The sequence below is a fragment of the Drosophila erecta genome, unplaced genomic scaffold (genome assembly GCF_003286155.1).
Source record: "Drosophila erecta strain 14021-0224.00,06,07 unplaced genomic scaffold, DereRS2 tig00000000-arrow-pilon, whole genome shotgun sequence".
Classification (NCBI taxonomy): Eukaryota; Metazoa; Arthropoda; class Insecta; order Diptera; family Drosophilidae; genus Drosophila; species Drosophila erecta.
The window spans coordinates 19120565-19146915 of NW_020825194.1; the positions used below are offsets into that span (position 1 = coordinate 19120565).

At 41.4% G+C, this 26351-nt stretch overlaps 4 protein-coding genes and 1 non-coding gene across 9 annotated transcripts in view; 3 read left to right on the forward strand and 2 right to left on the reverse strand.

Moving 5' to 3' along the window:
* The first annotated feature begins 440 nt into the window (after window positions 1–440).
* Trnas-gcu lies at window positions 441–522 on the forward strand. Its single transcript has one exon. It is a non-coding gene; the product is annotated as a tRNA-Ser (tRNA).
* An 8377-nt stretch (window positions 523–8899) lies between these two features.
* On the forward strand, window positions 8900–10008 carry LOC6552840 (huntingtin-interacting protein K). The gene is made up of 4 exons (XM_001979837.3): window positions 8900–9128; window positions 9333–9394; window positions 9466–9573; window positions 9787–10008. Exons 1-4 carry the CDS (start codon window positions 9023–9025, stop codon window positions 9883–9885), a joined length of 375 nt encoding a protein of 124 aa, XP_001979873.1. The 5' UTR covers window positions 8900–9022; the 3' UTR covers window positions 9886–10008.
* Window positions 10009–10020: 12 nt separating this feature from the next.
* Window positions 10021–12642, reverse strand: LOC6552839 (dnaJ homolog subfamily B member 12). The gene is made up of 6 exons (XM_001979836.3): window positions 12161–12642; window positions 11602–11776; window positions 11118–11532; window positions 10943–11055; window positions 10717–10880; window positions 10021–10662 (listed from the first exon to the last, which is right to left on the reverse strand). Exons 1-6 carry the CDS (start codon window positions 12291–12293, stop codon window positions 10550–10552), a joined length of 1113 nt encoding a protein of 370 aa, XP_001979872.1. The 5' UTR covers window positions 12294–12642; the 3' UTR covers window positions 10021–10549.
* A 330-nt stretch (window positions 12643–12972) lies between these two features.
* Window positions 12973–26351, forward strand: part of LOC6552623 (protein roadkill) — a 59683-nt gene continuing 46304 nt past the window's right edge. The window contains exons 1-2 of one of the 3 annotated variants that reach the window (XM_015154727.2): window positions 12973–13506; window positions 17643–17709. Coding sequence is in view for 2 of the 3 variants with exons in the window: in XM_026979020.1 (XP_026834821.1) it covers window positions 20793–20806 (14 nt within the window). In the remaining variant the exon portion in view is untranslated. Of the gene's footprint in view, window positions 13507–17642; window positions 17710–18429; window positions 18581–20556; window positions 20807–26351 lie in introns of those variants that run through there. The other 2 variants (XM_026979020.1, XM_026979017.1) reach the window with 2 other exon arrangements.
* Window positions 13574–15910, reverse strand: LOC6552838 (probable cytochrome P450 6d5). Of its 3 annotated transcripts, none has more exons than XM_001979835.3 (5): window positions 15291–15910; window positions 14822–14974; window positions 14332–14762; window positions 13966–14214; window positions 13574–13817 (listed from the first exon to the last, which is right to left on the reverse strand). In XM_001979835.3, exons 1-5 carry the CDS (start codon window positions 15818–15820, stop codon window positions 13654–13656), a joined length of 1527 nt encoding a protein of 508 aa, XP_001979871.1. In that variant the 5' UTR covers window positions 15821–15910; the 3' UTR covers window positions 13574–13653. The 3 variants fall into 3 exon arrangements, with proteins under 3 accessions (XP_001979871.1, XP_026834833.1, XP_026834834.1); XM_026979032.1 differs by lacking the exon at window positions 15291–15910 and adding an exon at window positions 15093–15169; XM_026979033.1 differs by lacking the exon at window positions 15291–15910 and adding an exon at window positions 15119–15144.

Genomic DNA, 26351 nt, shown 5'->3' on the forward strand with positions numbered 1-26351 from the left:
ATATTCAGCCCATGAAATAATATCATATCATAATAATCATATGTTATATTTGCTGTATGTTAAACGTTAACTTACACGTATTATGGTTCATAAAACAATTTGAAAATGCTTAGAATTATGAAAAAAATTGTCGTGCTGTATCTTCTGGGACCTTTGTTGGCACCCAATTTATTCATTATCTAACCATAAATTAAATAAGGCCTAAGCAAACGCAGCTGGAGTAGAGCATTCACTCAAGTTCCGAGCTGAAACCAGTTATCATCTGAGCGAAATCTACGACTCAGTCGCAATTCCCAAAAGAAAGATAAGAAAAATTCCGTTTATAACTCTTATTCGCACACTCATCTCACTTCTTCAGATACAGATAGATAGTTGGTCGAGCGAAGAAAGTGGGAGTACGGAGTGTACGAAACGGTCTTCGAAATCGCCGAAAAGAAAGTGACGAGGTGGCCGAGAGGTTAAGGCGTTGGACTGCTAATCCAATGTGCTCTGCACGCGTGGGTTCGAATCCCATCCTCGTCGAGTGGAATTTTTTGCTCCATCCAGCAATTTGTTTTTTCAATTAGGATATTAATAAATCAATGTGTGATCAATTTATGGAATATTTTACCTTAAGTTTAACTTTAATTTTGTACAGCTATTTAAGCTGTTTGCTGTTCAGTTATAAAGGTTAATGGGCAGCTAATTAAAACAAGTTTTTTGATCAAGAATATTACTTTTTATCACTAGAAATATCACTAACTATTAACTATTTAATTGTTCTTGTATTCCATTTTGTGCTATAATACGAATAAATTGCATTTCTTTTTATTTGTATTATAGGAGGTAATAAAAAGGTGATGTAAAAAACTAATATTTTAGTGGGTTTCCAGTGTAATTTAAGCAAGTTTAGTTCTAACCCATTTTGTTGGCCCCAAAAGGCAGCCGTTGAACTTTTGGCAGCTTTCGTCTGTGAGCTCTTTTTTAGTTTTCCTACCTTTTGGTTTCCTGGCTGGAGTCATACATCAATATATTTTGGCTGCCTGACGTGCGGCTAGGCATATATATTTTCTGCTGATATCGCCCTCCCGCGCCTCTGCTCATCTACAGCCTAACCCAATTGGCCATAAAGCCAACGGCCAACTTCACTTGGTCCTGATGAAAGTGGAGCGGCTGGGGGAATGGAAACCAAATGCCTGCACAATTGTTACCCTCCGCACTTGTGGCCAAAAATCAAAATCTTAAAAAAGGAAGCCTGCGAGATGGAAAAGCCAGCGAAATGAATTGGATTGAATTGGAATGGTAGGCGATAAAAATAAATCTTTGCGAGTGCGCAACGCGGCGCCATCAAACAGCTGACGTGCTGCAGGGTTAAGGGGGAAGCGGCAAGGGGGCAGGGGGCAGGGGGCAGGGGGCAGGAGGGTGGGACAAGGGGGTGGCAGGGCAGACTGGTAATGATGAAATTGAATTGTCCTGGCTGCACTCGAAGGGCTGCGGGCAACTACCGCCAGCGCCATAAGTCATACATGGAGCGTTATCCTTGAGGATTTGCATGCTCCACATTGGGATATTGCGACGCCACACTGAGCAAAATAATCTATACCTTATACAACTCATACACTCTTCCCCTGAACAAACTCATTCAGATCAACAGAAGATACTTGGAACATATAGCGACCCAAAGTTGTTGCTGTCACGATTGCTCGCTTTTGCACTCCTTAATCATTTATTATAGATTTAATAAATATATTTTAAAATATTTATATAAGGTTTTTACCAGTGCCCAGCTGAGGCTTAGGGGGAATGCTATCTTTCTGCCCCAATGTATCTTCTGCGTCGCGAACTCAGTTCAAGTCACTTCAATATGCAAATGCTGCTCAATTGAGCTTGTCCTTCAATTTTATGTCCCGAGCAGCGCTAACCCTTCGCCTTTAAAGCCCCTTGGCCGCCCTGAAACATTTTCGCCGAATTTTCCATCTTCCATCTTGGGTGGGAGGCAAAGTCGCATCAACTTTCCCATAGACGCCATCAAATTTGATGCCTTTTCTATCGCTGGCCATTTTGCAGCGGGTTCATAAAAAGGCAACACACACACACACCCACACACACACACACCCACACAACTTAACGATATGAGCGGGAATGTTCATTGAAGAAGCTGCCATAAATGGATCAGTTCGGTTAGATGGGCAGCTTCTGGTGTCCGCCAAAGTGTGGCATTCGGACACTCGGCAGGGGAATCCCCTCAGACCACGGAGGCATCGTTGTGGAGAATGATGAGTATGGCATTATGTTTAGAGGCGATTGTTTATGGACAAATTTGCTTAGCAGCACACAACAGCTAAGGCGTCGAAAAGTGGAAAAATCTAATGACTTTTGGTTGATGTCACATGGTTATTTGCGGATTTCATGTGCCAAGGATATTAAACTTACCAACGCATGCATTTGATTGACCATTCCCAGATATAAAGACAGCCATTTAAATGAAATATGAGTTAGCAATATTTTATATATGCCAAGCCATGCTCAACATATTTTACTTACCATCTGAGCCCCAAAAACAAGTGATGTAATCCCCTTTGTAGGCATACAAATTCACCTGTGCGTCACTTTCAAGGTCGCAACCCAAAAAAAACCTTTCAATTCCAAAGAGCCCGGGGCAAATCCAAGACCAGACACGAGTTACACGGCTTTCACCCACGACATGGCTAACAAAAGGCAACCCAAAACCAAGGGGAAAGGAGTACGGCTCGAGTCCACTTGGTCGACTTGGTCGATTGGGTCAAATGGACGACCCACTACTACCCACTGCGATGCTCGGTGGAGAGCTGATTGAATAATAGCACCGCCATGTGGGGGACAGTGGAACAAATCGAGTCTAATAGACTGATTAATATACAAGATTTCCAGCTTGGCCGTAGTCAAGTCCGCCTCTAAACGCCCTACAAATCACGCACTCCCTGCCACGCCCCTTTTTCCGCATGTAACACGATTCGTGTGGATTAACTGCGCTCAAGTTGATTGATTGTTTAAATGATGTATAGACATTTGATGGTTTTTTTCGCCTGCTCGTTTTCGCCTTCTTGCCTTTGGCTGCTCTTACTACACTCAACGATATTTACTTATATTTATTTATGTTATATATTTAGGCTTAATACACACTTAAGAAAAAATTTGTTTATAAGTTTCTGGAATATATATGTACGTTTAAATGTTAGAAGTGCGAAGAGCAAACTTGTTATCTTGTTTTAAAAAACATTTATGCATCCAGATAGTAAGCTGCCTATATTTTTCTGAGTGCATTCACAACTCACACTTATCTTGTGTTTTCTGCCAGGCTGACTACCGCTCTTCTAATTAGTAACATTCAGGCGAGAAATTAACTTTTGAAGAATTCTGGCTCTTTTTTTTCGCTTTTGATTTTGGCCAACTTTTTTCGGATGGTGAGCACATCAAATTGATTGAGTGGAGCGAAGGAACAAGTTTCTATTTTTTCCAAAAAAAGGAAGTGGCATAATAATGAAACAACCCTTTGGTAAGTTTAAAGGAAAGAAATAAAGAATAATTTGTATGGAAATAATAAGTAATGTTATATACTAGGCGGATGTCCGGATGTGTTCGTTGATTTACACACTTTGCAAATACCCTACAATAATTTGCATGCAAAGTATGCCCCACTGAAGGGTTAGTAAAAAAAAAAATTTAATTGGTGAAAGATAAAGTTGCAAGATTGGCAAGATAAATACAATATCAATGTAAAATGTAACTACTCAAAGTTAAACATCACAAATATTATTTCCCCTTATCAAGGACACACGTACTACATAGTATACAATGGTATAGTATAATATAGTATATACTATAGAGCATATAGGATTGAACAATAGGTATCCCGCAGTGCATCAGTCCGTTTTCAGCTGAAGTTATGGTGTTCCGCTGTAAAGTATGCAGTGCCATTTACCCTTTATTATCCTGGCCACCCAGGATATATGTTTGGATGTACGCTTGGTGCCCTCTCACTCTGCCCGCACCCCATCTCGCTCCCACTTGGAACACCTTAAGTGCGCGGTGGCTGAAGGCGGATGCGTAGTTTGGTTATAAAAAAGAAATATTACGCATTATGCCAAATTGGCGGAGACTGTCGGGCGGCAATAATAACGTTTAGAGTTAAATGCATGACACAATGGCAGACAGTTTTAGTGTTCGCCGGTTATAAAGTCCACGAAAATACGCACTCCCCTCGAACGTAAGGGTTATGTTATGTTATACCCCATTGATAAGGAGAGCCTCGAATGTTTATGCACTTTCGGTCTGCAAAAGTTCCTCACGCTTATCGCAACTTTTCGACGGACTTTTTGCACACTTGCGTTCTTGCTTTTTTCCCAAAAGCTGAGATTAGGAATTGGGTGGAAAAGTGCATAAAATAACAAAGTACTGAATGGAAATGTGATATTTAATAGAATGGTCAATATATTTTGCGCTGCGTTTTAGCAAAGCTACGTTTGCTAACCTAATTGCAATTAGTATTTTATCAGGACAAGGAAAATCCTCGAGTTCGTACAGTTTACACGTTCTGACTTTGCATGATTTCAAACGTATGTTTTATTTACATTTTTAATAATTTCCTAATCAGTAAAGCAATAAAGCAATATCTAACAAAAAGTAAATGCTGAGATAATTTACTTTTCTGGAATAAATTGATAACCATTTCTGATCCTGTTTGTCCCACAGGAAAAACCATTAATCTTCTAGGCGGTCAATTGTCTACCTATAAGTTAACTACCTTTCAGCGATTGCGTATAGGTAACGTATGTAAATGTTAACAGGCAGTAAACATGAAACAATGCCGGCAAACTAACCTACTGCCAAATAAAAATTTATTGAGCCAACACCGAAAGCCCAAACCAAAAAGGGCACAAAAAACCCGACTGGCAAACTCAGCCGGTTCATAGGTACGTTGTAAAGGATGTTCGGAGTCGTTTCGCCTAACGACACTAATAAAATATTGAACAGGCCATCGATAACCGAAAGGAGTTACTGTCAACGAACCCTTGAGACGGTGGGCGGTGGAAAACGCTAGTGGGTGGGGCTGGGAAAACGCTTACGTCGATGGCAAAGATGACGATTAAAACAAATTTCCACGACAACCTGGCGCCGTTTAGCCAGCGGAAGGAAGCGAAATTGTTAAACGCAAAAGTTGCAAAATGTCAGGGATACATTATGGCCGGGGGGTCAGGAGAAAAGTGGGCGGAAGATGGGGCTTTACGACCGACAAACTCGAGGGTTTGCACCTTCTTTCTGCGGAGCGACAGGGGAGTGGGCCGACTTGGCAACTTGCAGACAAGTTTTAAATGAATGAGCAGCGGCTTCCGTTCGATGCGTTCCAAACTGGCCAATGCCCAGAGCCAGCAGGTACACTCGAAAAAAGCACAGCACTTTTAAAAATATATACGTACTTTGTACGATTCAAGGCAGTAGGCGGACCTTAGAACACTGCTCCCTTACTTTATGTACCTTACTGTCTATTAAACTATGCTTTTAAAAGCACTGCGCACAAAATTACTTAAATTATATTTCAATAAGAAACTTTAATTGTTAGTGTAAAGATAGGGTGAAAAGCACATTTAATATTTACCTGAAGAAAACATTATTGTTTGAAGTGTACCGTTTGTGCGTGTATGCCCTGGAGTCGGTGGCTGTGTGTCCATCCTGTGAAGCATGACAATGGCCAAAAGGATGCTTCCTCGAGTGGCGACCACTTGCCAATTGCGATTATGGTTTATGTACACCCCGATAAAGGTCGTCAATAGGTCGCCTTCGCCACACAAGCTCAGATACCTGAAGGATAGCCCCAAACCCAAGCCCCATGTCCGGCCACTGAGAGTATCCTTGCAAGGAGTAAGTTTTGCTACTTCGCTATCTGTTACAGTTGGAACTTTTGCTGACCATTGGAGCGCCTTCAATGGCTCCATTATTTGCCCCAATCCTCGTTTTTTCTCCAGTTGAGTTGGTTTGATTTCGGTTTTGGTTGCTCCAAGGATAATTTCTCGTGGCGTCAGTCAAGCGCTCACCCATAGACATAAATATTTAAGGACACACACTGGATTTGAGCCGGGCTTTCGAGTGTTATTAGCGTAATTGAGTTTGCTAGCCAATTATGCATGCAATGAGCCAGAAACGCCAACGTTCGCCGCCCCAAAAACTGTACCAAAATTTAAAGACCGTCCTTGAATCGCCGTTTGCATGGAGAATTCGGTGGGTCGTCCGTGCAACAGTTCTTGAAAATTGCATTTTCTTAATTTATTTGCTATGCTAATTTATTTATTGACTGGCCACGAATGCCACAGCCCAATGTCATTTGGCACAGACGACACGGCCCATGGCATCCTGAAAATCACACAGACAAGTGCATATTAAACAGCGGGGGCCACAAATTTGGAAACTTCAATTTATTGAGCCTGAGGAAAAAACTTTAACCTACAAAGTTAGTCAAGTTAGTTACCAAAAAGAATAAATTAAATGTATTTCTTTTGTGGAACTTTTATTAGCTCATGCAATTTATTCTGTTGCTTGTCATCTATCAAGCAGTCCTAGTATTCTACTCTTACTTTAGTTCTTTATTTTCCCAAAATGAACTCTTGAATACTCAATGCTAGCATTGCGGCCGCCACTGTACGTGCAGCCAATTGCATTCCGCATTCAGTTCATGAAGGGAATGCCCCAAAATGAAGCAGGAAGTGTGCTTGCATTGAGCCAGCAGAAATGCTGATTTTGGGGTAGGTGTGGCAAATTGAACACATGTTCATTGCCAAATCCTATGGGCATCAGCAATGGCATTCAGGTTTCAAAATTGATAATCACAAAATTTACATTCGAGTGTTAGTGATTAAAATATGGAAAGACAAGAGAGAAGAAAGTTCTAGACATAACAAATACACATAAATTAAAGGCTGTTTAAAGTACCTAAAGAAATACAAGAAAAATGTTTTTCCGTGCCTAAATCGTTTTAAATCAGCATTTCTGGAGTCTTAAATTATTACACCATCCTGATAATCCTGATAACTCATTTATGGCGTGTCGTCTTTGCTATCTTTGTATCTATTTCGCGCACTTACAAAGTTGGCATAAAACGAACAGAAACCACAACCGCGCCAAAAAGAAACAATAAAATCGGGTGTAAAACGCAAAAAGTAACCACCAGAAGGGAAACAACAAAATCGGCGAAATGTTCGCCCTTCGCGAAGACAATGCAAGTTAAATTACGTCACGCAAGCGAATTTAACCCCGAAAAAATGGCAAAAAAAAGAAGATACTGTGTGAATTTTTGGGTGCCAGCACCAACACACATGCATGTACATGGGCACACACACACACAGTCACAGAAACAGGATGCCCCTGTGGATATGCAACGCTCAATTTGCCATTGCCAACCACAATGGCAGCCGAAATTGGCAACTTAATTTATGTGCTGTGCTAATTAGCACCATAATTTAATTTCCAATTGGCAAAGGAAAAAAATGGGGGAAAGCGAGTGCTGAAAAACCGGGAAAATGGAAAATGGCAGGGAGCTGGGCGGCCAAAACGAGAACTGGGCTAACAATGCAATGCCTGTTGCTGCCAATCACAAATATGCTTCGTTTTAGCTGAGATTCCGCGGTTAAGCAAAATCCGTTTTCAATCTTTGCATACCCTTTTTTTAACAAAATAGTTCAGCAGTTCAATTTTAGATTGAAACATTCATTTTTACGCTCTGACTGCTAACCAAAATATACAATTTAAAAGGAAACCTCGACTGTTACTTACTCAACTCAATTTTAAAGGGTATCAGTAGTTGAGCTACTCAAAATGAAAGGTCCTACATTTCACGTTTTTATTTATTTTGCGATCACTGGCGCTCTGCATGCGAAATTCCGACGAAAAACCCGGAGCTGCCGAAATAATCCCGAATTAAATGCAGTGCACATATGTCGCCACCCCGTGGATCCCCTTTTTCCGACCCCCACTTGCGCACACGCCCCCAAACAAATGATGTTGACCGCCCATGGTCATGGATGCTAATTAATCTTGATTTTCAGCCCGGGCGAAGGAGGAAAGCAGAAGGAACTGCGAGTGTCCTTACGTCAAAGTGACAATTAAATTAATCATGATGGCAAACGATTATGTCAACAGGACGCAGGACACAGGACACAGGACACAGTGACACACACATGGACTGGAGGAGCGCCGGCAGGGGAGCAGGACTAAAAAGGATGTCGCACATTCCATGGGAGCAGAGTGGTATTCGTGTCTCTGCTGCTTCAAAATCTAATTATAGCCGGGCATCAAACTTATAATTAACATTTTGACCGCAGCACAAAAATTGGAATGTGCGAAGAAACGAGAAAAGCGCCAAAAGCAGTTACTTATGTACGTATGTATGTTGCATGTGCGGGACATTTTTAATTAGTTTTGCGGCTGACACATAAACTTTGGCATTAACTTAAAATTTAAATATGTACTTGTGTCATGCGCTTTATTCAAAACTGAAATCTGAGCAAAAATTGATGTCTACAAAATAAAAGGAATATCTAAATTGATGATGCCAAGCTCTACAGCTTTTCATTTTTTGTCAAAATTAGCTCCGTTTAATTCGTTGTTATAAAATATGACACTATTTCTCACCGTTCTGATGATTCTACTGTTTCTCTGGTTGTAAGTGTACAAATATAGAAGAACAATTTTTCAAATTGCGCGCGCTTTGAAACAGGGCTGTCGTGTTCGATTAAGTACAACCAGGTGGCAACGCCGCCAGTCGGCTTAAATCAAATTTAAACCTTTTATTTTAACGCAAACACCAAGAATATATTGAAAATTCAAATTTTTGAGACCTGAACCACATATGAAACTTCAAAAACTATTGCAATAAAATAAAATAATCATAGATTAAAAATTAAAATAAGTGAATTGCGTTATCGCTAGTAGTCCATCTCTAATCGCACGAGGTGAACAAATCGCAAAAATTTCAGAACGTTTATTAAATAAAACATACAAAAAGGGAAAAAAAATGACGGAAGCAGAGGAAATCAACGGCAGAGAAGAAGTGGAGGATGACGAGCAGGATCAAAAGCAAAAGAAATCCGACGTGAAACGACATGACGACGGCGCCGCAGGTAAATACTCCACATGCCCCCTCCCTCCCTCTACCTCTTCCTCTCTCCATCATTCCACTAAAAAATTGCAAATATAAAAAAGTGGCATCTATGCCATAGCATGAATTGAAGTGTCCACACATTTTAGTCGCTTCAACTGGCAATAAGTTCAATTTCCTTTCACTGAAGTATAGTAAGAAAACTAAACTTTCATCTTGCTTTTAGACCTGGAACGTGTTACGGATTATGCCGAGGAAAAGGAGATATCTGCGGCCAACATATCCAGCGTAAGAATCCTTATAAACAAGCTAGTACAAGCTATAATATGGTAGTAACACTTGTTCCATATTGTTTACAGGCTGTGGAACAGTTTGGCAACCAGCGAAACAAGGAGAACGAACTGCGAGTAGCCAAGGAAAAGGAGCTCCAGAAGGTCCAAGTCAAGAAAGAGGACATTGAACTGATTGTACGTATCCGAATCTACTGGGGATTGCGTCAATTGATAGCATGATTCGATGGGGCCTGCTAAGAGCTCCAAATCCAACCGATTTACGTGAATTAGTCATAGCAACTAAGTAGTTTCCTCTTTTAAAGAAATTTGTAAAGGAGCAAGGCGCAGTTCCCAATTGATACCTTCGCCTTGAGCACCCCATGTAATGGACTCCCTCTGCTGTTTCAGATGAACGAGCTGCTGGTTAGCAAGGCGCACGCCGAGAAGGTGCTCCGCGAGCAGAGCGGCGACGTGGTGGCCGCCTTGGAAGCCATCATCAGCAACTGAGCTGAGGTGCTCGGGGAACCTGGACTAATCGCCGTCTGTTTCTTTTACGTAGCGTAACACTGCTTTATTTGTACATTTATAAACTCTAGCGAAGAAAACAAAACAAAACTTAAGCCCACAAGAGAAAGGCATTTATTTTGGAGTTATAATAACTTGCAATTTTATTCAGAGTATCGCCACTGCCCATGCGCTGGTGTCCTTAAGAAAAACCGTTGACAATTTGACTATCAATATGTGATCATGCGTATCCGTGTGTAATTTATATTTATAATTATCCGATTTCTAAATGAAAAAAAGAAGAGTCCTTCGTCTCAGCCTCCCTCTTATACTCGTAAATATGACTTTTGGCAGTTGCGTTTGCTTCGCTTTCACATGTTGCCGATTGCTCTATAGAAATGATAATGCCGATCGACCGGATCGTGCTACCAAACGGTACTAGGGTAAACCTGATGCATCATAGCACCTCTATGCGTTTCATTCCGTTTCAATTTGGGTGTTGGGGGAGAGAGGGAAGTTATTTGAATAGACATATAGATTACGCAACAAAACAGACAATGAAATTCATTTATAACAACTAAAGCAAATATGCAATGACTACAACCCAGTTAAGGTTTAAAATGGGGGTTTGTGGAGAGTGGGTTTTCGTGTGATAGCATTAACTAAATTATGTGATTAAATACTTTTGCAGATTCTCGCACGAAGGCGTGTTGATGTTCTGCGCCTTTCTGTACAGGTCCCGATCGCCGAAGGTACGCGCCTTGGCCAGCATTGAGTCGCCTGAAAGTCGTTTATGTTAATATCAGTTTAATATAGCTTCTCTGCTTAACTTACGATAATTCCGCTCTCGACTGCAGGAGTGTTTTAGATGATTGACAAAGTCCTCCTCCACGGATTCCTCTAATCGAGCTACTGATCCCAGGTACTCTGAATGAAATTTGTCCTTTACGTAGTAAGGTACCTTCAGGGAGTTGGTCTCACGCTTCACAGAATATTTACTGCAGGTTAAGGAAACCAAGTTAGTTGGCTTAGTTGTGGAAGGACTCAAGGGGTTGCTTACTGAGAGGGTGTCAGGCTGTACATGGGGTCCGAGATGAAGAAGGACGACATCATGGAGAGTCCGATAAGCAGCAAGATGGGCAGCAAGTTGACCAAAGCCGAAGAGTTGTTTCCCTAGATAAGGAGAAAAGGGCAGTCGTATAATGTCCAGAAATTATCTTGCCTCTAACACCTACTTCTCGATCCTCGCGAGCCTGATGTCGGCGTCGCTGCTGCCGCATGTAGACATTCTGCTGTGGGAATCCGCCGTTGAAGAACATGTTGAACAGCTCCTCGGCACTGATGTCAGCCTGGAATCCACGCGAATATCCATACTCGTTGTTGTAGTACTGGCCGTGTCCATGGTGTCCGCCACCATTGTTGCCGTGACCATTGTGCGACTCATTGATGCCATACAGGTCGTAGTTCTTGCGCTTTTCGGCATCCGTAAGTACGCCAGCAGCATTGCCAAGTGCCTTGAAAGCCTCCACTGCTCCGGGAGCCTTGTTCTTGTCCGGATGCAGTTGCAATGCAAGCTTCTTGTAGGCCTTTTTTATCTCCGAGTCAGTGGCCGTCTTGCTCACGCCCAGTACTTCATAGTAGTCCTTACATCTAATGGACAGTAAACGCAATTGGTAGTAGTTTGGCCCATTTTGAAAAGCTTCATAGAATGTTACCTACTTTTTGACCTTTCTCACAGCCTCCAATTGATCATTGGTGTAATCTGGGGCATTGGAGCGGGAATCCGAGTTCACACGTTTCCTAGGCCCGCTATCCTTCTCATCGCTGGTCGCCGCTGTACGGGATTTGCCATTGCTGTCGTTGCCCGGAGCGCTCTTCACCCGAGCCAGTAGCCCTAGCAGATGGGAAAGAAACAGGTCGGTGGGTTAAAGGTCAGTGCTCATGTTATGCTACGACATGATGTTATCTGCTTTTAAGCTTTAAAGAGCAGCTTTCTAAGGTGCTGCAGAAACGCTCTTCTAGAAATAGTGATAGTAATGTATTTTCTCTCAATATCACTAAAGCTGTATGTATGTTAAAAACTAATTTGATTAAGATCGGACCACTCTTTGTGGCCAATCCGCGACAATTGCGAAATGTCAAACATAACTTTGTTGTTTCCCTAGATAAGAAAGAACCCGTAAGATAGCCGCTCTTCAAAAGGTAAGGAAGCATGGATCAATTGATATGGGGAAATGCGGGTCAATGGATCTAGTCCCTTTGTTATCAGTGAACTCACGTTTAGCATTATCCGTGGGAAAGAGTTTCTCCGCCTTCAGAAGGAACTTCTCTGCCTTTTCGAATTTGCCCACGGCGAGCGCCTGGACAGCGAAATCGATGCACCGCTGGGCCTCGTCCTTGTTTCCGTCCATGTCGCCCTAGTGCGTAATCACTAGTTTTAGCTAGTTAACTACGTGGTGATCAAAGTAAATAGTGAGGCTTCGCTCTTTTGTTTGTGTGCGTGAGCGAGCGTGTGACGTCTACGGGCTACGCACAAACACACACGTACGCCTGCTGGGTTCGGCGCTCGAAAAGCCTTGAAAAACACGGCTTTTTAGCCTGTCGCCGTGCACTTTTTTTACTGTGAATTTGGTTTTCACTGCAATTTCAATTTAATTGATTTTATTCGGTCAAATTTTCCGTCAGCCGAGAAAAACAAGGGAGTTGCCACCCAGTCTAGGAAGAAACACAAACAGGGATGCAGTGACCTGCGGGTGCTGCTTTAAAAAGCTAATTGTTTTAACTAAATAAATGAATTTATTCAGTCATTTTCATGTGCAAGAATCGCAATAGTTATTTTAAATTATTACATTTTTTAAACATATTTTCAAAAAATTTGTGAAAGAAATCAACATGTAAACTAAAACAATTTTTAAATAATATTAATATTTAATTCAAATGTAGTTTAAATATTTAGTCAGTCAAAGAGCCAGTGTGGCAAATAGAGTGCAATTGCACAAAAAGTTTAAAAGAAATATGTTTTAGCGTGTAGCTATAAAAAAGTTGGCTGGTAAACAGCCAAACTCGCCAAGTGGCCAGTCAGAGTTGCATTGCCGCGGCGTTGCCGGACCGCCGGCGACAAACATATGTATGCGTCCGTGTGGGTGGTAGCGTGTGAGTGTGTGCCGCAGCATGGGAAGCGAGTGATTCGCTGATTCGCCAAATTCGTCGTATTTACTTGGAAATTTGCAAAGTAATAGCCAAGGGTCGCCGCCGAACGAGTGCAGTCGAATTAGCCGCGAAAGAGCCCGTTAATTAGGTGCATTGCGGCCGAAAACGTCATCGCCGCGAGTGCGACAGTGTGCGTGTTCCCAGTGCGTGCGCGCCCGTGTGTGTGTGTGTGTGTGTGCGCGCGTGTGTGTGGCGCAGTTCACACAACTTGGCCTGGAAAAAGTGAAAGAGTATTTTTTTCGGCCATATTGTGTTGTCATAGCTGGATAAAGTGCATTTCCGGCCATATGGAGTTTCTGATCATATGCGAAACAGCATTCGATAAGCCAAAGTTTACTCAGAATCCCCCCAGTGCCGAGTAAATAGGGCGACTTATGTAAAGCGGAGAACAAGAAACTATTTACATTTACAAAGGTGCGTACGAGCGTGTGCCTGTGTGTGTGGGTGTGACTGTGTGAGGGAGAAGTGCATCCAATTGAAATGTTTGTCCATATTTTCATTACAAATTGCACGTTTATTGTGCGGTTTACATGGTTCTATTGCAAGACTAGGAACTACGAACTACTTTTTGAGAGACAGACGCACGGGAACACCTGACTTGGGCATCAGCGGTATTCCATGCACGCCAAACTCAATCTCACGCTTTTCCTTCCGAATCTCCAGATCGAAGTTCGACAAAACCTTGGCGATCGCTATCTTCACATTCACCTTGCCCATGCGGGCGCCTGGAAAATAAAGGGAAATTTCTTAGTTTCCATGGGAAATGGCAAGGGATCAGAGTTATATTGTAAACTCTTCAATTGCAAAGAGTTGTGAAATTATCTACAGTATTAAAACTTCGATTTCACCCTATATGACTGGATCATTTCTCACCAATACACATCCTGGGTCCCTCGCCAAATGGCAAATAGGCCGCCTGGTTGTAGTCTCTACCATCCTCCAGATAGCGTTCTGGTTTGTAGGCAAGCGGATCGGGGAAGTACTCCTCATCCCGGTGCATTCCGATTAGGGAAATTATGATGGGAGTACCCTTCGTGATCACAAGCTTGCTATCGGGCACAGGGTAGTCCTGGGTGCAGATTCTGTTCAGCAATGGCAGAGCGGGATATTTGCGGGCAGTCTCTGTAAGAAAGTTGAAGGTATCGTACCATTTACTAAGCAAAATGTAGGGCAGTAAACTGCGCCCGATCGATATGAAATATGGTATGCAGTTAAGACTTATGAGAATAGATCTATTACCGAGTACACAGGCCTCCAGATACTTCATGTCAGAGATGGCTTCGTAGGTCAGCATTCCGCCGTGCTTTTCGATGGCACTGCGAACATCCTCCTTAGCTTTTTCCATCACTTCCGGATTTTGGGTTAGCTCGTATAGGGTGAATGATGCTGTGGAGGCTGTGGTCTCGTAGCCGGCAACGTAGAAGAGGAATAGCTGGCCGGCAATCAAATCTTTAGACATGGACTTTACACCATTCTTAGAACTCTCCGCCGACCAAACATTATCGTCGGTGTTGACCTGTCCCTGATTGCGCAGCTGCAGCAGAAGTTGCAGCAGATCTTTACGAACTATATTGTTCTGCTCCCTCAGATCGACGGTTCTGTTGGACAACTCGCGCATCCTTTCTGTAGCCTCCTGTTTCCAGCCGATTCGGACAAAGAATTTCTCCAGGCTTAAAGGGATTGGAGATATGGGTTTGGTGCCTAAATTTGAATTGCACCTCAAACTTACCCGGGATACAGGAAACTAGATGCTCCACGAACAATATCTTCGAAGTTGTTTCGGTTCACTTTTCTACTAATAACCTGAAATTCGTTGTTGGGGTCCGCGAAGCTATCAATATCCAGTCCAAAAATAGTAGTGGCAATAATGTCGATGGCGTACCTAACAAAATAAATAAATAGTGTAGTTTATTAGTTGTTTGTCATATCTGTTTAAGTACATTTGGCAACGGTCATAAAATTAGAATGCGTTACGATGTGTCAGTTCCTATAAAATATACATTTCATGAAGAACCAAAGCTATTACATGTTCCCAGAACTGATTTATAATCTCTGTGAATCTGTGAATCTCTCTGAAACTGTGAATAGGTTGTCCAAATAAAAACGTGTACTTTGGTATTTGTCAAAGTTAAACAAGCTGCATCTTTGTAATGCAATTGACATTTGCTAATCTAATCATGTACGACGCCACAACTTACGTAGCCATGAGCTTCTTGAGTTCCAGCTCTTTGGCGCCCGTCTCCGGCAATTGCTTCTTAATGCTGTCCACCAATTTGTCTCCAACCGAATCCGAGGTCTCGAACATGGCCTTTAGTTTTCCGGTCGTAAAGGTGGGTGTCAGTTTGTTGCGTAGGGCTCTCCAACTGGTTCCTTCCATTTGGAACAGGCTCGCGGACATGGGATCGTTCTTCTCATCCACATACACCCCACGATCGTGGAAACTGGCAAAGTCCTTGACCAACACATCGTGAGCCAGTTGAGCATCTCTAACCAGTAGAGCCGGCCTCAGAGTGAGATACAATCCGATCACCGGTTCCTTCGTCGACTTGTACATGTCATAGATGGCCATTCCGAAGGATCGCTTTCCCTTCGTCACGGATTCCAGGGCACCGAACGGGATGCTCACTCCCGTCGAGGGAAATCCCTTGCGATCCCAGTAGCTAAATGTCCACTTGAGGTAGACGTATAGCAGCGTGACTGCACCGATCAGTAAATATATTCCGATCATATTGAATCTATTCTGTTTACTATGTCCGCACTTCTAGCTGTCCAAAACGCAACTGACTTCTCGTAGTCGACTGCCAATTTATAGTCGTTAGAGTGCAACAAATTTCCTCATATGGATGGATGATTACCTTATCTATGGGCTCACACATACACAAAACCACTCCAGGCGAGAGATTCCCTTAGAGGTAGGTCGGTCAATTTCGCCTATTTGCTTTTGGCTGGAGGATCCCTCGCGATGAGTTCAGTATAGTGCTTTCTCAGTGTGACTTGTAATTCTCTGCGGGCGTCAATAAATGCCCGCAATAAATGTTGGCAATAATTGCCAACGTATTGTTATTATATTGATAGGTAGCATTTTCTTTTGACCCACTAGCCAACCCTGCACTGGTGATATGGCAAATCGTTCCGAGATAATGATTGAGCACTTGTATTTACATTTATATTATTGAAGGCGTATTCGAATTGAGAAGCTTTGTTTTATAAATAAACTTTACTTGTATAGAGCTACCCCGACTGCATATTGGGAATTTATAATGACAGTTACGCCATTCACTTTATACGCAGTTTAAAAAAATAAAAATATTGATTGTGTGTATAGTATACTCTTATAAATCTCAACAATTATAAAACTATTTTCAGACTAGGTTAATGAGGTATGTACGGTGAATTGATAGACCTAGTCATAGTAAAGGTGTTAGTTTTATCTGGAACCTCTTAACCGATTTTATTTAAATGTGTAGATTCTTCACATGTGTAAGGGATCCTTCCATTTCTTTCTGCACTTTATAACAACCCGCCGGCCAAAGTACAGTTCTTCCGGAACTTCATGTCACATAGGACATCATATGTCACGGGTTATCTGGCCTTTCGATTGCTTATCATAAACTCATTGTTTTGGGTTAACTTCTTATTTTGTTCTTCGAAATATAATGAACCTAAAAAGACCTCTCAAAATTCTTTTATATATCAAAAAATTTGGCTTTAATAAGTCTAATCACTTTTAAATACTTGAAATTTTAAATTTTAAACGAAGCAGTTAAACTGGTTACCTTATCAAGCACTGAGACCAATTGATATAGTTTTTGGGGTGTGCCAAATCGGATTGGGGGGGCTATCCCCAAGTTCCGAAGAACCTGTGACTCGCACATATCCCTGCATAGAACTCTCTCCGCCCCAAAAACTTTCCGCTTGCCTGTGTACTGCCTGTTTTGACCCGCTTTGTTGACTTTGACGTTTATGGTAGCGCTCTTCGATGTTCAGGTTGTTCACTTGAGAACTTTGTGCTGTCAAAGTAATTTGTTGTTGTTCTCCGAATCGTTGCTGCTGTTGATGTTGCTGCTGTTGTTGTTGTGCAGCGAGTGGCAACGACTTTGGTTAAGTATGTGAGCAGCCCCACACAATGAAAGCAACAATAAGAACAACAATGATATTAAGACAACAACAACATGCGGCATACAAAGTTGAAGACGTTGAACCGATTCGTGTGTTTCTGTTTTTATATATGGGGTTTTTGTATCCGAAATTCACCGGCTGTATGCAAATAATTTTAAAAATACAATTACAGCCGCGGATGTTTTAAGACAAATTTGGAAAATTTTGGATGAGTCTACAAAATCATTGAATTTATTTCAATACAAATTTATTGTTTTTCTATTTTGTTATTTTAAGCCGATTTGTTTCTATTGTCTTGCTCTCAATTGCTGCCAACCAATCCAAACCAGATTTAAACAAGTTCTTTGTATTTGTTCCACGAAATTTATTAAGTTCATTAAATTAATTAGTATATAATTGTCAACATTAATGCATTTCTTGCCTGTTTTCAGACATCTTGACTCGCTTGGCTTCGGCTTTTAAATTACAGGAAGGAACAGCAATAATAACTTAAACAAGGTGAGTTTCTTTGCAAAGATCTCTGCAATTAAGTCGGGATTACTCGTGCGGTCAGTGGTTAGCAATGTTTTCAATTGAACAGTGCCATCGACAATTATTAAGTCATTAATTCTTGGGGATTAGCTCTCTCTTATCTCTTAGGCTGCTGACTTGCTCCCCTTGAATAGCCTTGATAAGGGCCTTGATAGTCGGCAGCCACCCCATGGAGCTTTCTGCTTAGTGTTGTTGACTTTGCCTTTTACTAGCTAAATCTTAGTAAATCGTATTTTTAACTCGAAAATAAGTTTATTATTTACCCGTTACGAAATATCAAGAATGTTATATAGTATATCTTCTAATTGGATTCAGGTGTTACTTTAGTCCAATTTGAAATCTTTTTTCTTGCTGCTTAAATGTATGCAAGTTGAAGAATTGTTGTACCTCAAAACAAGTGAACCCCAATTAGATAGGTTTTAGATGCCTAAAAGTACGCAAAATAGGCATCAGGTCGAGAAGCATTTTTCCTTGTAATAAGGAAAGATTGCTTATGCATTAAAATTTGTATCTTATCTCTTATCACCCAATTCCAGTATGAGACGTAGCTACTTTTTGAGAACTTCACTTTTGTAGTTCGAACTGTGGTTCTTCGCTCTCAAAAAATGCTCGATTCCAAAGCTCCGAATCGCTCTCTCCAAAGCTTTTCGGCAAAAGCAAAACAAACACACAATGTGAAGCAAAACAAAAAAATATATATTAAGAAAAAAGCTCCTCAGTCGTCAGCTGCTGCGCGTAGCGAGTAGTAGTTTGTGTGTGCTTTCCTCGGAAAAATAATTCACATCTGTGTTGCTAACCGATTTTCCCATTTAACACCCACAATTCGCAACGGTAAATGGTCAGGCGGAAACAAGAGAGTGTCGAGTATTTTGAAGTTGACGAAACACGGCAGTTTTCTCAATATCGTGCAGCTTAAACGAGTGACCTTAATCTGAAAGCCGTAAACTTTAAAATGCATTAACATTTGTCGGAGTTCAAAAACACGCGCAATTAAACACACAAAGTGAATGACAAAAGAGCTTTGGCAAGAGCTCAACAAGACAACAACGACAGGCACAGGCCTTAACAACTTCCTCAATCTAACGCCCTTCGAAATGTTTTAGGCTATATACGTATATACACAGCTATATGGAAATAAACCCAGCCTCAAGCTCGAAACTCGAGAATAAAGCAACTCGAGCAAAGAAGCTGAAAAGCAAGACAACTTTTTCCATATATTTGAGTAGAGTCGGCTTTTTAGCACCCGGCACGGGCTATTGCTTTCTCGTTCTTGTTCTACCACACGCCACCTCTCTTTCGCACCACCCCTCAGTAGCCCACTCTCTCTTTCTTTTGATTGTGACGCAAATCACATGTTTATAATGCCTAAATCGAATTTGATTAAATTTTTATTAACTGGTATATGTTTAAAAAACAAAGCTTTTCGAGCGGCGGCGTTGCCAGATGGGCAGGAAAAGTCGAAACAAAAAATATTACCGAAATAGCATTGACATTTTCAAAAGAGCCAGATAGAGAGGGCTAGCATGGGTGTAATACACATGTTTGAACGTGCAAAGAGCTTTTCGGTTCGTACAGTTCAATTAAAAACATGTGCTCCCCCTGTCCAATATTTTTGTTTATTGTTTATAAATGAGAGAACTTTGTTCGCCCTCTCTCCCTCCCACTTGCTCTTCTCTAGCAGCCATCTCGCTTGCTCTTGCGGTAAATAAGCAGCTGAGGTCAGCGAGCAAACGCCGGCGCAGCTTTTCTCTGTCTTTGCAAACACAAAATTGTAGCTTTTTCACTTGCGCAGGTTGGGAGCTTTTTGGTTTTCTTTCTTTATTTTTTCTATATTGTGTGTTTGTATGTATAAAAGTGGAATCGAGTGATATAGGAAGAACCTTGTATGCTCATGACTATGGAATGGAATTTAGTGTGTGGTTTTTGTTTTATTTAATTTAGTTTCTCCATCCATCATGCTTGCTCTCATCTACATGTATATGTTGTCTTCTTTTCACTGTAGTTTTTGGAGAGCCTTCTCTTACAGCAGAAGAAGAATCTTCTGCCGAGGGTTTCTTCCTCTAGCAGCGACTTGGGGCGTCAGTGGTGACCTCCAAAGCTGCTTTTGCACTGATTTATTTTGCCGGCCAGCTGCGGAAGCGTTGCTCCTCTTCGCTTCTTCTTTCGTAGTTTTGTGTTTTTTCGTATTTATTGATTTCATTACTATTTGGCCGAGGCTGAGCGTTTTTTAATGCCGGCAAGCCATGTGCAAATGCCATGAAAGAGACAAACGCATTGCGGGTGAAAGAGGCAGGGCTATCTCCATACAAAAGTCTTTGTTTAATTTAGCTTATCACACGAAATTCTGCTGATAAGTTGAATCAGTTTTTTTTTTATTTCGATGTTGTTTCAGTATCTTTTGTTGCTGGCTTTATTTTTATTTTGATTTGGCATTGAACGCAGTGCGCTGGTTTTTTCACCCTTCTCTTTCGGTGTGACTGCGAGTGACAGAGACGCGATTATATTTGTGAGCTGTTTGACTTTTTTGATAATTTCGCGTGCAAATATCACGTATACGACGGGTTGCACCGAACTTGGTCATTATATGGTCGCACACGTTCGCCTCGCAATTGAATGTGATAAAATTGATGTGCCATTTCATGGTATTCTTTGTATTAAAGCGTATCTCAATTTTCATTGTTGGCCGAGGCGTTTGATCAAAACATTGCATATTTCAAGGCGTGCTGTCGTTGTTATTAAAACTCCAAAGTCAAGCTATTATTAACTTTGTGTTAATACCTTAAATCCTCACTAAATTCTCCTTGTATTACCCAGATTAAAAGCAAGATGACGTTTATGTGCTAACAATTAATACAAGATCTTTGAAAAGTGCCAATATCGAGAATTATCTATAATTTAGTAAACCAATTAAAACAAAATCGTCGGCAAATTGGAAAACTCAAAGCAAACGTTTTGATTTTCCATTTGAGTTCCGTGTGGGCAGTTGTAGAAGAAAAATCTTCAAAGTGGATACCCTGGCGTTGCCTCTTGGAGGGCTATCTCATGTTAGAATGGCTCTAGCCAGGTAAGAACTACCATTTGATAGCTGCTTTTAAATTACACTTTAGTCAAATCATGGAATTCACAATTCATTTAACCCATAAATCTCGAACAGCTTGCACAAGTTTTATTGATATAGGATCGCCGTAATTTGTGTTTCTTTCTATTCTTATCGCTAAAAAAGAACTCTCAGATAATGGATCTGGTTCTAATTTGTATAGTTATTTGGGATTCTATAGATACATACGTATATAAACAGGAAATGTAAAAACATCCATTGGATTCGATGATCTTTACGGACCAATTAGTGATGCCCACGCTAGTAACGAAAATTCAATGTCGTCGCAAACGGTGATTACCGTTAAGCTATGAAAAACACATCGGCAATAACAAAAAGCAAGGCGAGTGCGCGAAATCGAGGAAACAATCAAACGAAATGTGCAACATTTGATGCGCTCGTGTGTGTGCATTGCATTAAAATTCAGGGGCAATGCCGTGCCTAGATGTAATTACCGTTATAGTCAAGTGCAAACCATATGGCAGATAAATATCGCCTGACCCCTCGCTTTCAAAAAGTGTAATGAAATACGAGGAAAATAATGGAAATGCATTCAGTGTATGAAAAAGTAATACGTACATATTCACGGAAAATGAAAATAATAATATAAAGGGATTTCAATTGTGTATACTTATTCTCATTTCAAGCTATTCACTAAATAAAGTAAAAAAAAAATGTTTAATCTTGCAATTTTTAACCTTTTTTTTATCCAAGAGAGAGAGAGACAGAGAAAGAGGTAGAGATATAACCCTTTGAAGGGCTTTGGTTGCAGTGAGTGAGAGGCAAAATTGGCCCTTGTGCGCTTTACTTTCACGGATTCGGATTTCCAAATGTTTATAGCATTGGATTCCCGATTTTCACCATTTATAGAGAGAAAGTGGCAAATGGATTTGAGTGATCTTTCGCTCTGTGAAAGAGAGGGCGAGAGGAAAAATGGGCGTGTGAGCGAGTGAGCATGCAAGCCTCGTGCTAATTCATTTTAATTCATTTGACCGAAGGTGAATTTGCTACGGGTGGAAGCGAGAGAGGGAGAGGAAGAAGAAGCAGGGCGCACATGTGCACTATAGTAATCTCTCTCCCACTTTGTTTATGTTTTGTTTTTGTAACGGGGTATATCAATTGTTGTAGCTGAAGCTATTTTTTTTCTAATTGTCTATGAGGAAGTGTGTGCCAGCTCTTTGTAGTTGTTGTACTTAGTTTTTCTTGTTTTTTTTTCTTTCTATTTTGTGCGAAGGTGTTTCCATTTGTAATTACAATTACATGCCTCTGCCTTCGAGTGTGTTTGTATGTCTGCCCGTTTGTTTGATGTAATCATGGGTTACAAAAGCGTTTTGCTATTGATAATATTTCAATGTGAAAACCTTTGCGGGACCAGGCATATGAGGGCAATTTGAGTTGACTCTATAGTTGCTACAAATGTATCTATATTCATAATCAAGTGGAACTTCCTTGCATTTGCCAGCAATATGAACAAGTTATACCACATTATTATGCATAATGCAGTTCAATTTCTCAATTCTCCCGTCATAGCTTATGATTTCCTAATGATTTCGTTATAAATTTAAATACAAAGAATGATTATAATAAGCATATACTCGTTTAATTTTAACAATATCCTTGATAGGCTACCCAGTGTCTTTATTTTAATTTCAAGTTACCCAACAATGGGCTTAGCTGAGGAATTTCACCGACCAGAAGATGACGTTTTCCAAATATTACCCAATACCTTTTCCTGACACATTCAATATGCCGTTCGGCATCCAAGGTTCTTTGAGTTTGTCGCATTTGTGACACTGAGATTGACAGACAGACTGTGTAAGTTGATGGCGAACCTGTTGAAGAGCTTTTAGGTCCCATGGTTTTATCAAGTTTACTGGGGATGGGGAAATCAATGTGGTCACTGAGAGTGAAGGTTTTACCGTAATAGGCCAATCCATAATTTTCATTCAGGCAGAGACCCTCAAGCTCTTGCGTTTCCGATTGATAAAGGGTAGAGAGCGTGGTGAAAAGAGCCCAAAACATTCGCGTTCTATATTTATATCGATGACATGATTTCATTTCAATGTTCATGCCACAAAACTCACGATTCCGCGCCCGATAACAATGACACAATTCAAGTGTGCCTGTGTGGGTGTTGTCGCCTCTGTGTGTGTGTGTGTGTTTATGTGTGTCTAAGGTTGTTGTGGCTGTTGTTGTCAGCCACCCGCAACGAAGCTACAATCATTGACCCTCATGCCTTCACAACTGGCTAACACTCACATGGACTCGAAACGGAGAGGTGTGTGCTTTTGTGGGTGGAAGGGAACCTAACTAACTTATTGATTCAAATATTTTGTTGGCCATATAGATATATCTACATATGTATGTACATACTTTGTAGGCCTATCAGCTGGCTGCCTAATTGGTTAACCGTACCAAGGGTATTATGATGAGATATGGGTCGAGGCGAAATTATTGGATTCTCATGCAGAAACAGATACAGATACATTTACAGCTCACAACCCAATTTTTTCAAGAACCTCATCCGAGCTATCGCAACTTTACATTATCAGTGACGTCTTTGACAGTCCGATGGCAATGGTATTTCAATTAGAATTTTGCATTGGGGTTTATGTTGCCTTTAATCAGAAATCGAAAATGAAATACACAATTTTATAGCTGGATGTTGTTCGACTGTTTGGTAGAACCAAATATAAATGCCCCTGATATTTATCGGTATTTGAAGGCTGACAAAATGAGCAATAGCGATGCAAACGTTTCAAAGTTGAATGGACTATTGGAAACATATGGAATGTGCAAAGTTTCTGATAATTTGTTGGTTTTCGAAGGCTAAGCAAGGAACTTATGGAGTGTTTGAAGGAGATAAATGAAATAATGTGAAAGAGGAAGTATCTCAAGCAATTTACAGTTGTCTTATTTAAAAAAAAAAATGTAATGGATTGTAATCAAATATGTAATGGCTCAATTATTAGTCGCCTTCATTTGGCCGTTAATTTGGATTTGCTTAAGCGGCCCAATCGCAACCAATCTCAATTACAGCACTTCATTCTCACCCGCAATTCGCAATCCGCAATCGCATTCAAACATTCGAATGCGAAACAACAAACAGAAATGTTTACAACAAAACGCGACGAAACAATGCACACAGTCAAAAGGAGGTGGAGGCTAAAAGCAAAACGCAAAACAACGCAGCGGAGCAGAGCGTCGGCAGAGCTGCAGCCGAGCCAAGGCAGCGCTGCCCAGCGACAAGAGTGCAGCTGGCTGAACTGAAAAGCGTTGGCGGCGTGCTCGATACCAACGCGTCGCAGTCGCCGTCGCTGCCCGGCCTCTGCTCCGATTTAGCCTCGTTACAAGCGGTCGGTCGGTTGCTTTGGAGGTGTCAGCTGAGGTGCCAATCTCTTGGTTACAAAATGATGTCTGAAATGTAATTAAAAAAGGAATGTATAGGTGTTTCTAACGTTGCTAAGAAATGCGTTACTTTGTTGTTACAACAAACGAAATAGAAGATACTACATACCATTGGTTACTGTTTAAGATCTATTAAATGGGGTATAATCGGTTGTATAACCGGATTTATGGCGGATTTTAATTAACTAACATAATTAACTCCATAACTTAACGTACTTTGCAGACTATCATTGATTATCGGTAAAGATGATCGTTTATCCAGTGATCCTGTTAGTCTGAGCCATCTTTATAGCTCAAAGATCTTTGTAAAAAGATCCTTAAGTACCCTAAATCGCGTTATACATGTATGTATGTATGTAGTGGTTGCTAGGAATCCCTATTTTCTGCAGTGCACCTTGGCCGCGCCCTCGCAACGCTGGCTGCGCAGTCGCCCTCGCATGTGGCCACAGAAATCGAAATCTTAGCCCCGAATTCGTCACCAACTTTGGACACCACTTACATGCCGCCAACGCGGACTGCGACGACGACGGCGCTGCCGTCGCCTACTGCGGCGTCAGCCTCAGCTGTCGGCAGCGTGTACTACTTTTATTTTCATTGAAAACGTTTGCTGTAATGTTTGTGGTATGCTACGCTGGCAGCGCAGTCGACGCCGCCGCTGCTCACATGGTCACTGAGCTTTGCTTCTCTCGCTCTCTCCCTCGCTCTCTGCTGTTGGTTCTCTCTCGCTCTGTCTCTCTGCTGCCCCAGCCTCTGCCGACGTCGCTGCCTGGCGTTGCCTCGCTCATTTGTTTTGGGTCGTATTGACCTTCTTAAAAAGTAGGTAACCTCATTTCTCATTTATCGTGTACAACTTACATGCTGCTGCTCTGCCGACGCCTCTGTCGCTCTGCTCCCACCTCTGCCGACGTCGCTGCTGAGGGTGGGGGGCTTGTCTCCTCAGCGTCCAAAATATATGAACAACAAAAAAATTAAAACTCGAGCGCCAAAAAAACATCGCACGCATTTCGCCACAAAATGCAACGCCTTCAATTGCTTGGCCAAGATTCTTTTATTGCTTGTAATCTTCTCGCACTTGAGAAAAAAACTCATTATTTTAAAGGCCGACATTCAAAGCCTTCTCCAAATAGGCATCGTTACTGTCTAAAAAATTGGAAACATTTTTTGAAAACAATAACGAGAAATGTTACTTTATTATTTTCAAACAAAATAACTTATAGAAAAGTAGTAAGTTAGTTATTTTCAGTAGCCAATTATGTTAAATAATAAGGTCTAAGCTTTAAAAATTTCTTAGGTCCTTGAGAGTTTTGGTCCAATTAAATTTTCTAGGGCATCTAACAAAAGATACATCCATGCTCTTTGGAAGGGCATTGAGCTACTGCACAGACCCCATTAGCTTTGTGTGTACTTCCCCATTCTATTTGCCCATTTCAAAGCTACAAAAGTGATCGCCAAGCGATCGCTTCCTAGTGCCCCAATGTGCGCTGACGTCACACTCAGGCGACACTGACAGAAATAATTGCTGCGAAGCGAATGCGCCGGGCAAGGTTTTCGTTTCGGCGCAAGATTATGTTTCAGACTTTTCCGAAGGTGAGGCATAATTTGAAAAGTGTGTAATTTGTTTTCCTACGCTGATTGCACTTGGAATTTATGCTGCGGCGGCTCCCTTGGTTTACTTATAAATTTGAGTGTGCGTGCATAAACATTGAACAGTTTTTGTACTATTTTTTTTTTCTCTTTTTGTATTTTGTGTTTTGCTCGCTGAACTATAGCAAACCCAAACTGAACTCAACTCAACTGAGCAGAGCAGAGCGGAGCAGAGCTGAGCGGCAGCGAGTTGTCGTCGCAGTCTCGTTTACTATTGACACCATTAATGTTGCCCCAATGTAGGTCAATTGCGCGCTAATTGCCCCGCCACTCGCCTTCTGCCGGGGGTCGTTTCGCCTCCTCTCAATGCTGAAAGCTGCCACTGCAACTGCCTCTGTTCGCTGCCTCAGCTGCCGCTGATTTAAGCTTGGTAGCTTGACCTTTTAGGCCTCGGGAGCAGTGCTAAGAAGTTGGCCAAAATGTGTCACTTTTGTATTGAGTCCGGTTCGAGCTGATCTTG